The sequence below is a fragment of the Sardina pilchardus genome, chromosome 4, assembly GCF_963854185.1.
Source record: "Sardina pilchardus chromosome 4, fSarPil1.1, whole genome shotgun sequence".
In the NCBI taxonomy this organism is placed as follows: domain Eukaryota; kingdom Metazoa; phylum Chordata; class Actinopteri; order Clupeiformes; family Clupeidae; genus Sardina; species Sardina pilchardus.
Genome location: NC_084997.1, coordinates 25,320,031 through 25,330,637, shown reverse-complemented (window position 1 = coordinate 25,330,637; position 10,607 = coordinate 25,320,031). Strand labels below are relative to the sequence as shown.

Sequence of the window (10,607 nt, the reverse complement as noted above, 5' to 3'; positions counted from 1 at the left end):
ACACACACACACACACACACACACACACACACACACACACACACACACAAAATCTATACAAACCTTTCAATAATCACATCTAGCCCAGTTTACTGTGAACTTAAAATAAAAAGACATTTTATTTAATCAATAAAAGTATGTATGAGTGTGCATGAGTGTGTACGTGTATGTGTGTGTGTTTCCGTGTCTTTTTAAGTGGAAAAAAAGATCACAGGTGACATATTCACTCTTTTTATTTATTTATTTCAATACTTAACTACCTTGCATTATTAAACTAGGGCATTTCAGGAACGAGAATTGGTGATAAGTCTGACTAAATGAACCTTGCGATCACAAAGCACTATGGTTTTGATGTGCATGTAAAATGAGGCAGGCCATGCAACTCTTTTATTAGCTTTATCAGCAAAAAGGCTATACCGGGCACATGACTGAAGCCTTCCGTTCGTGTAGCGTCTGCCGCAACAATTAGCTTCAGCTGTCATCAGCAGATCTGGCTAAACCAGATGTGATAGCTGCGTGTACTTTCAAAAAAAAAAAAAAAAAAAAATAGACTAGTCCTCTAAAACTATCTGTATGCTAGCTTTATGCTTAGCACATAGAGTGCTTCAGTTGCAGGCCCTGCTTAGCACGGGTGTAACTCTTGAGATAACTTGGACTTGTGTCCATGTTCTTGGAAAGGGTCATTCCTTGCTGTAGATTTTGTGTGGCCCCACATGCTGCTATTACATGTCAATATCCAAAACAAATACACACACATTATAAACACACCACAACCAACATAATGATAAAGACAATATAGAAATCTAAACATCAAAAAGTCTAACTTTTGGATGTGAATAAATTAAAGAGGATAAATACAAAATTCTCATACGCACATACATACTGTACATTCATACTTCAGTTCACAAGCGAAAGGTACAACAAATGCCTCAATATTTCCGTAAACAAAGTAGTTTACAGTAAATGTATAGCTATCATTTCTCAGAAAAAAAGTCACCACACACCACAAGTCTATACATTGTAACATGTGAACAGCAAATGCAAAGTTCTCGGGATTTCATGTGGTACGGACGTGTGTGTGTGTGTGTGTGTGTGTGTGTGTGTGTGTGTGTGTGTGTGTGTGTGTGTGTGTGTGTGTGTGTGTGTGTGTGTGTGTGTTTGTGTATGTGTTTGTGTGTGTGTGTATGTATGATGGAGACAGAGAGAGAGAGAGAGACAAACACTGAAATCAACCCTCTCTGTATACCTGATGCGTGAGAAAAGTCTATTGGTTTAACATTCCAACGTACATACTGTACTCTGCGTATCTCAATGTTTGTCAGCAGTAAAATGTGCAACCCTGGTTCAGCCATTCTCTCCTCTGGCTTCATGTCCCTAATAGGCATCCGTAGGCTCAGCCCATGAGCACATAGTCGTCAGTGCAGTCCTCTCTGATTGACAGCTTGTCCTCAGAGGGGATTTTGACGATCGCATAGTCACAGTCATCTCCCTCCACTATCTGCATCGTATTTCCTGTTTTCTTGCCGTTGCCGTGGTCAATTGTTGCGTACAGGACTTCCTCCTTCGGCCCACTCTGTTTATAATCATAAAATAATAAAACTCAGTGATAAAGGTATGCACTTGGACTGGCGATATTGTAACCTGAGTTCAACACTAAGTTTAACTTTAATACTACTGGCATGTAACAGGTTCAATTGATATGGAAATTAAGTGTCAGATGTCTACAGAAAGTCAAAAGACTCCAAAACCACATGCAGGATCAGAAAAGGACAGCTCAGGAATATCATGCAAATGTGTTTAGGCCTACAGCATATTCAGGCGGAGGCTGCGAGGGAAATCAGCTGCAAATAGCCTCTATAGCCTGTACAGAGGGACACACAGGGGCTTCTAACTGTGTGAAACCACAACGCGAGTGTCAGCGCTTTTAATTGCTGCAATGCTGATTAGAATCACCCCTTTAATTACCACAACACCACAACACACACACTTACACACACGTACACTCTCTCTCTCTCTCTCTCTCTCTCTCTCTCTCTCTCTCTCTCTCTCTCTCTCTCTCTCTCTCTCTCTTAAGGCTACTTGTCTTTTTTTAAAAATCATATTTTTGAGTCATAACACAGGAAATAAGACTAAATTTGACTCGGAAAATATTTCTGTAAACTGACGTGTGGTAAAATGACTAACGTGATAGAGAAATATGACTCCTTTTCCTAACAGTGTACATTGGCAACACAGTAATAGTAGCCCTAAGAACCTGAAACTTACACACTAACCTATCAGTCAGACTCAGGATGGAAATAACACGTGTAGCAGGTATCACAGATAATCCGACAGAATCCACGCCATCTATGTTGGCCGGAAAACCAGCTAGCATGCTGCCACTGATAATGGACAGAGTGTGGCACTAGATCTGTTGAATACATCTTAGCATGTTGAATGGAAAGCCAAAAAAAAGGAACAGCCTGAAGAGGTAAAACAAGAAGGAAATGACCGTTCAAAACAGTCTATCAGCTAGTCAGCAAAAATGGCAAAGGCATTCAACAACGTGATAAGCCAGTCAGCAATGCTCTTGAACCTGCTCTTGAGCAATGAGAAGTACTCCGAGACAGGAGACTGCTGATGATTTCAAATATAGGCCTACTGTACGTCAGAAAGGCTAGAGCAGACTGAAGTATGAAAGTGACCACCTTCACAAATATACATCAATATTCTATTTCTGTTTCATCATAAGGCCTTAGGGTATGTGGTATCAGTCTCAAAGACAGCAGCAGTCCCTTTCACTAGTTAAAACAGATACTCAGAACGCGATATACAGTAGTCCCTTTCACTAGTTAGAACAGACACTCAGAATGCTATTATAGTCCCTTTCACAAGTTAGAACAGATACTCAGAAAGCTAGAGAAGGCAAGAGAATTCCCTTACTGTGTCTTTGTCCACCTTGTCTGCATCTTAGAGAAAGAGAAAGGGACATCTGATTATTTTTGCAAGGCTTGACCTTTGATGACAGCAAGGCAACAGTTTAATGCATAAAATAGTCTTACATAATCACAGATCAAAGCGCTTCACTTCACTCAATATTTGACTAGTAATTTAATTTATCTGAAACTTGATAGTAGGAATGTTATTATGTGTATGCTGTTTTATAAATTATCTTTCATTTAAAACATCTTTCATCACATACAGTATGACACATTGTGCTTGATACATGTCCTCCATATGAACCCTGAATTAGGTCTTACCGTCAGATTCATTATTGGCTTCTGATGCCTTTTTTCTGTTAGAGAGAATAGGAAAACACATATTTAAAATAAATATTTAAAATACTGTCAGCTTCTTTTTTAGGGCTAGTCTTGTTGAGCAATTCTGATTTTAATCTTTTTTGTGAGATTACTGGATTATTTTCAGAAGGCTTGGCCAGCATGTTTGTAAAATAGGTCATATTCAACTTAGAAATTAATAAGATATACTGTACTGGAGTTCTTTTTTGTTAGCAAACACTCAAAGTCAAAGTATTATGCATAACAATTTTGCATCCGCTTTTCCACTTCCAGTAAAGTGATGATTACAAATATCATGCTAATTATTATTTTGTTTTATGAATTATTATTGACTGAATTGGTGTCACAGGTGGACACCTGAAAGTAACGTGATAAACTCATCATTAACACTTCCTGAGACTTGTATAGCCTTTGCCTCTGCAAACATTGCTGTGGTTAACCACCCCCCTACAATACCCCTCACTGCAGGATGTGCACCCACCCTGAGCATTACTGGAAAAGTTGCATACGGTAACACCACCCAAATGCTGCCGTTTGATAATCAACAATCTCCTGAAATGTACAAGATGTGCCGTGGTCCTTACCGTCTTGCGCTGCATACGAGGTTGCCCATTATCCTAGCTGGTCTCGGGTCTTGTCGCTGCCAAGACGTCTAGACGCTTCCACGAGCCAGAGGTCACAGGTCGCGGTGCCGTGGCGACAGCTGGCCCTTGGTAACGGTCGTCGTATAAGCTGTGCGAGAGCAACAGCTTCCCCTCTGCCCTTGTCAGGCGATCTCTTCTGAACTTGCCGACGCGGGGCAGGCCAGTAGGAGTAGCCACATGCGAGGGGAGCGTCGATAAGAGGAGAGGAGAGGGGAGGGGGGTAGTAAGGCCACAGGTCCCAGAAGGGAGAGATTTAGAGAGAGGGAGAGGAGACTGGAGGGGAGAGAAAAGAGAGAGCGTCAGAGGCACATGAGAGTGCAGTAGCAGAGACACATGCAGAGGGAGAGAGAGGGAGAGCAAGAGCAAGTGCACAACAAAGGCAAGCTTGTGCTATGCGCTTGTTTCCTGTGCGCTGTGGTTTGCATCAACGTGCAGAGGCACACAAACACGCCTCTTTCTCGCTCTCTCTCATCATCACTCACACAAACACACTGACAGACACACATACACACTCACACACACACACACACACACAAACACACACTATCTATCTATCTCTTTCACACTTTCTCTCTCTCTCCCTCTCACACACACACACACACACACACACACACACACACACACTCTAACAGACACACATGCATACTCATAGACACACACACACACACACACACACACATACACACACACACACACACACACACACACACACACACACACACACACACACACACACACAAGCACATGCACTGGCACAAACCCACACAGTTCTGTTTCAGGTCAGTTGATGAATTGATAGACAGATGACATGTTTACATTTGAATATGTAATTATTCCTATAAATGGTAAGCTCATCTACAACTGGTATCCACACTCATCCTTTTCATAGAACATTTCCATGGGTATGCTTTTCTATTTGCATACCTGTCCAAACATAGCACACAGCTAACACCTGTCTAATCGAATCGATACTGTCTCCAGGAAGTATCTTCAATGCACATCTTCAGGTGTGTTGAATTGCCTGTGCAATTTCAACCGGAGTGGAAAGACCCTATATCCAAATGACCTGAACCTAGCACAATGACCCCTCTGTGCTCAGATCAGTGTGTGTCATCCACTGTATGATCCGTGTCACCACAAGGCCTCATTCTCTGCCAGTGACACTGATAGAGCAATAATGACTCGCAGGTGCTATATGAATATTACAACCTAGTGTGAAAGGAATACAGTTACTATTCGTTAGCGTCCAATAGCGGCCAGAATTACTGTACATTTATCTGGCTGCCTGCTTTAGGCCCCCTCTTACCCACTGCTGTCCTCTGATCGCCTGACGAACTTTGCAGGTTTGGTGATTTCTTCACTGTTTTTTTTTTCCGTTTTACGCTTGCATGTTTCTCTGCAGAGCTTCCCCTATAGCTTCAGAGTGTATATTTTACAACACTCCTCAATCGGTCAGTCTGCCTTTTCATGAGCATGATTGCAACGCTGCAAGTTTTTGTCAGTGCACAGGCCCGGTGGCACAAACTTGCGAGCGTGGTTTTCCTGCTCACAGGTGCTAGGGGGAAGCGAGACAGTAATTATTCAACCCAGAATAAGTCAAATAACCATTCCAATGACTCCGAAACTGATCAGTTGAGGTACATTAAGCTAAAAAAACCTGGCATAGTCACCTTCAAATTCCCCCTCTTGCCTACTGCAATCCTCTGATCACCTGCTTAATACCCTCTTGCCCACTACAGTCCACTGATCACCTGCTTAATACCCTCTTGCCTACTGCAGTCCCCTGATCACCTGCTTAATACCCCCTCTTGCCCACTACAGTCCTCTGATCACCTGCTTAATACCCCCTCTTGCCCACTACAGTCCACTGATCACCTGCTTAATACCCCCTCTTGCCCACTACAGTCCACTGATCACCTGCTTAATACCCCCTCTTGCCCACTACAGTCCACTGATCACCTGCTTAATACCCCCTCTTGCCCACTACAGTCCTCTGATCACCTGCTTAATACCCCCTCTTGCCCACTGCAGTCCTCTGATCACCTGCTTAATACCCCCTCTTGCCCACTACAGTCCTCTGATCACCTGCTTAATACCCCCTCTTGCCCACTGCAGTCCTCTGATCACCTGCTTAATACCCCCTCTTGCCCACTACAGTCCTCTGACTACCATCTTCTCTGTCAGCCCTCCATCAGCACTAGGTTGAGTAGTCTTGCAGAGTCACGCAACATCTATATTCTATTGTCAACTTGTTTATTGTGTTCAGTTGATGGATGGCAATAACGATTCCCATTCAACTAAACTGAAATAAAGAAGTGACAGAGAATGGGACACTGGCCATGACACATGAGCCCTAACCCTAACTTGTCATGACACATGAACCCTAACCCTAACTTGTCATGACACATGAACCCTAACCCTAACTTGTCATGACACATGAACCCTAACCCTAACTTGTCATGACACATGAACCCTAACCCTAACTTGTCATGACACATGAGCCCTAACCCTAACTTGTCATGACACATGAACCTTAACCCTAACTTGTCATGACACATGAGCCCTAACCCTAACTTGTCATGACACATGAACCCTAACCCTAACTTGTCATGACACATGAACCCTAACCCTAACTTGTCATGACACATGAGCCCTAACCCTAACTTGTCATGACACATGAACCTTAACCCTAACTTGTCATGACACATGAACCCTAACCCTAACTTGTCATGACACATGAGCCCTAACCCTAACTTGTCATGACACATGAACCCTAACCCTAACTTGTCATGACACATGAACCCTAACCCTAACTTGTCATGACACATGAACCTTAACCCTAACTTGTCATGACACATGAACCTTAACCCTAACTTGTCATGACACATGAACCCTAACCCTAACCCTAACTTGTCATGACACATGAACCCTAAACATAACTTGTCATGACACATGAACCTTAACCCTAACTTGTCATGACACATGAACCCTAACCCTAACCCTAACTTGTCATGACACATGAACCGTAACCCTAACTTGTCATGACACATGAACCCTAAACCTAACCCTAACTTGTCATGACAAAACCGGAATGATTATGACTTGTTATGAATGTTAATGACACATTCATAACAGTGTCATGTCTCTCTTATGTAGATCTCTTATGTAACCAACTACTCACACTTTCTACTCGCTTTCTACTCTGCCTCTTGGTGCATTCCTCGGGCACATGACTCCTTGTGGTTCACCTCAACAAAGCATCGTCCTCTACTGCTATGACTACAGTTGATCAGTTTACAAGGACGGTGACGATATTCTAATGTCTAACACATTAGCCACCACATGCTGTCGCTGTGGTTACTTCCTACTGTATATGACCCTTCAGCCTCCACTGTGTCGAGCACACGGCCCACATTAGATTCCAGAGTGTTTAAGCCTTTGGTATTTCACTCAAGCTTGCACCTTTAATCACTAAATTCATGTCTGAGATGACAACTTTCATGCTTGTTGTCTGTTCTACTAACTCGATTCCTATTCTCTGAATGATTGTGAAAACCCCTTATGAGACCGAATAGGAAAACTGGTGGAGGGAACCAATAGCCATTAGCAGTCATTGTGCTATCAATCAACTAACAAACCAGTCAAACTAATAATCAAACAAAAACGCATCTGAATAGCTTAATTAATCAGAAATAAAGTAGCCTATATAGTTGTATAGCTTCTGCACACTATTTTCAAACTCAGTTGACTTTCACACCTTCTTTCGCACCTAGATGCAGCCCCTCAATAGCTGCTAATTTTCGCCCTGGAAAGTTCATTTCCTGGCGAGTCAGTGCCATAGCACACTGCATCACAGTATCTGCCCTCTTGGGTGCAAATATATACTGTAACGCAACACTGTTAGATTTCAGTGGTTTTCCTGTATGTCATTCTTTGGGTCTTTGTTTAACACCATAGAAATGGCGGGAACAGGACATTTATTGCAAATCGAGTGTTGTCACCTTACAACGGCAAATGTTGTGCCTAATCAATCATTCTCCGATAAGAGACATCCTAATTGAATTCCCAAGAAGGCCGTAGGCCTACCACTACCGATTTCCCCCCTTTTGTTAAACCCCAGACGTGACTGTGTATTAGGGCATTCATATGGAGGGAATATATTTCTTGGCGGAAGAATGATTATCTATTAACGCATCGTTACATTTTTCATTGCTGTGCCTTTAATTCATGAAATCGTGCTAGATCGACGTAGTAACCGCTTTAGAAAAGCAATAACCCACTCGAGTCCGTGGTTTATACTGAATTTAGAACAGCTAAGGTTCTTTTTTTTTTTGTCAAGGCCCCTAAGCTGTTCTAAATACAGCATAAACCACGGCCTCTCGGGGCTTATTGCTTAAAGAGACCCTATGCAACTTTTTCATAGTCATAAAATCGCTCAGAAATCGTTGTTTTGCTTGACTGACCAGTTTCATCGAAAACAGTAATATTTCCTCCCGCCCCCAGTGTCCCTATCCGCTATTGCAACCTTGCAGTTTCTGCAGGAGACGATCGTTCCTTGTTTACATCTGGAAGTCTGAGACGCGTAAGGAACAAGAAGAACCACGCACGCTATTTATATATAGCCTATATATGTATAAATATACACGCTAAAGCTGTCGGGGAAGCTTTGCAGAGGAATATGCAAGCATAAAACGAGCGAAAATTAAAAATGAAACCGAAACCAGAGATGAAATCGCCAATCCTGCATAGTTCCTCTTTAAATAACTAACCACCAATATCACTGTTCATGGGCTGTATCACCTTGGCTTCAACTTTGTAACACTGTGCCGTACCTTGCTTGGAGATCTGCTGTAGCATCCAGAATAAAGAACTATTCTTGCAAGCCAGCATCAAATCTTTTCCTGCTCTACTACATTGGATCAACTCGGTGTCTCCATTTGGAATTAAGGAGACAATTTTAATGGCATTCTTCAGTGCCTACCTTGTCTCACAGCATGGGCAATCTTCACACTCAAGTAGGCCTAACAGTGTTTCACCCTAATATAGTCCCACGTCAATACCTGCCTAAATTGCCTCATCCAAATCTGCATTGCCATTTGTAATCATTGTGAATACGTAGGCCACAAGAAGTAACTAGAATCCATTTCCGAGGAACTGCAAAGTGTGCAAAAATTAGACAAAAACGCTTGGGGTCATTCTTTAACTCTTGAGGAGATGGTTCATAAACCATAAAACGGTGGCATTTTCCTTTTCAATAATAGGCCTATGTTTGCTGTCTATCACCTCATAGAATTTGTATTTTATTTTGTCACATTAACATCATAGCTTGGATATTTGCTTCGGTGTAAATGTTTGGAATAGTCTGGTCATAAGATGCATTTTCACAGAAACAGGAGGCTTAGCTCCAAAATCCATGTGCTCTGCCTCTGCAGTTGTTTGTACAGACAAATGTTATTTTGATATCTTAAAAAGACAGTACTGAAATGAAAAAAACATATCTATCCAATGAATTGTCCTAACTGTAGTACAGACCCAATGAGTCCATTTAAAAGGCTTAATTGTGATCCAGAGTTTATCTCTTGAGTTGAAAAGTGTGGGTGGTGGGGAAGTGTTAGCGTGTCAGCTTCAAACCGCCAGTGTTGCTCTCACACTCTTTCAGTGGCCCCTCAGTGATGTGGTTTGACCATCATAGTAGCACAGTCTTCCCGAGTGTAGCGTGAGAAACAGCAAGCTTTCTACGTTTTCTTACCATTCACTACATGCCTTCATGGATACACATATACGTAACTCTGTGTGAGCATCCACATTCACAAAACAGAGCAGACATGTGTTTTTTCAGGATGGGGTGGCATCAGAGGCACACAGTACTGTTTACCAGCAGGCAAACAGTAGGCCTATATGTATGAAGCCTGAGTAACATTGAATTGCCAATTAAATAAGTGAGGTATTGGCCTAGTAACATTGACATAATCTCCAGGTCATTATGAATTCATCATGTGTTCAGTCTGTAAATATTAGTAATTAGGGAAGCATTTTCTGAGAGGGGGTACAGGAGAGAATATGCAGGACTGAGCGGCGGTCATATTTTGTACCGCTTTGTGGTACATCTAGTTTAGTGGAGTTTCAGTCTTCATCAGAAAACCCGACTGCTGACCATGCAAACCAACTCAGGAGCGATTCACTTTCTGTATAGGAGATTCCAGATCACTGACGACAAGAGATTCCATTCCCTATGCTAAACTAAGCAATAGCTGGGGCTCTACCTGTCTAAGACAATGCATCCATGCAAAAATGCTTTTGTGTATGTTTGTTGTAGTCTGGTCTTAAGATATATTGATACAGAAACAGGAGGCCTAGCTCCCAAATAAGATGACCATGTGCTCAGCCTCTGCACTTGTTTGTACAGACAATTTTATTTTGGTATCTTAAAAAGACTGTAGTGAAATGTAAAAAAAATCTATCCATTTCATTTTACTAACTGTAATTCGGGTCCATATTAGATCCCATTTACATTGATTTATTGTGATCCAGAGTTTATCTCTGAGTTACAAAGTGGGGGTGGTGGGGAAATGGTAGTGTGTCATGCTGCAAACCACCAGTGTCTACACCTTCTTTCAGTGGCCTCAAGTGATGTGGTTTGACCATCACAGCACAGTCTTCCTGGGTATAGCGTCAGAGAAAACCA

At 42.1% G+C, this 10,607-nt stretch overlaps 1 protein-coding gene across 2 annotated transcripts; it reads right to left on the bottom strand.

The window, feature by feature from the left end:
• Positions 1-216: 216 nt before the first annotated feature.
• si:ch211-214p13.7 (uncharacterized) lies at positions 217-4,295 on the bottom strand. Of its 2 annotated transcripts, none has more exons than XM_062534787.1 (4): positions 3,863-4,295; positions 3,240-3,274; positions 2,923-2,942; positions 217-1,573 (listed from the first exon to the last, which is right to left on the bottom strand). In XM_062534787.1, the coding sequence occupies exons 1-4, from the start codon at positions 3,889-3,891 to the stop codon at positions 1,394-1,396; spliced, it is 264 nt and encodes an 87-aa protein (XP_062390771.1). In that variant the 5' UTR covers positions 3,892-4,295; the 3' UTR covers positions 217-1,393. The 2 variants fall into 2 exon arrangements, with proteins under 2 accessions (XP_062390771.1, XP_062390770.1); XM_062534786.1 differs by having other exon boundaries at positions 218-1,573; positions 2,923-2,948.
• Between the last annotated feature and the right edge of the window lie 6,312 nt (positions 4,296-10,607).

Bases quoted from the DNA above. Each gene is read 5' to 3' on its own strand.
- si:ch211-214p13.7 (XM_062534786.1), bottom strand. From the start codon at position 3,891: ATGGGCAACCTCGTATGCAGCGCAAGACG. The intron at 3,275-3,862 runs GTAAGGACCACG...TCTCTCTAACAG, and splicing joins CTCGTATGCAGCGCAAGACG to AAAAAAGGCATCAGAAGCCA. The intron at 1,574-2,922 runs GTAAGGGAATTC...GATTATAAACAG, and splicing joins ACAAGGTGGACAAAGACACA to AGTGGGCCGAAGGAGGAAGT.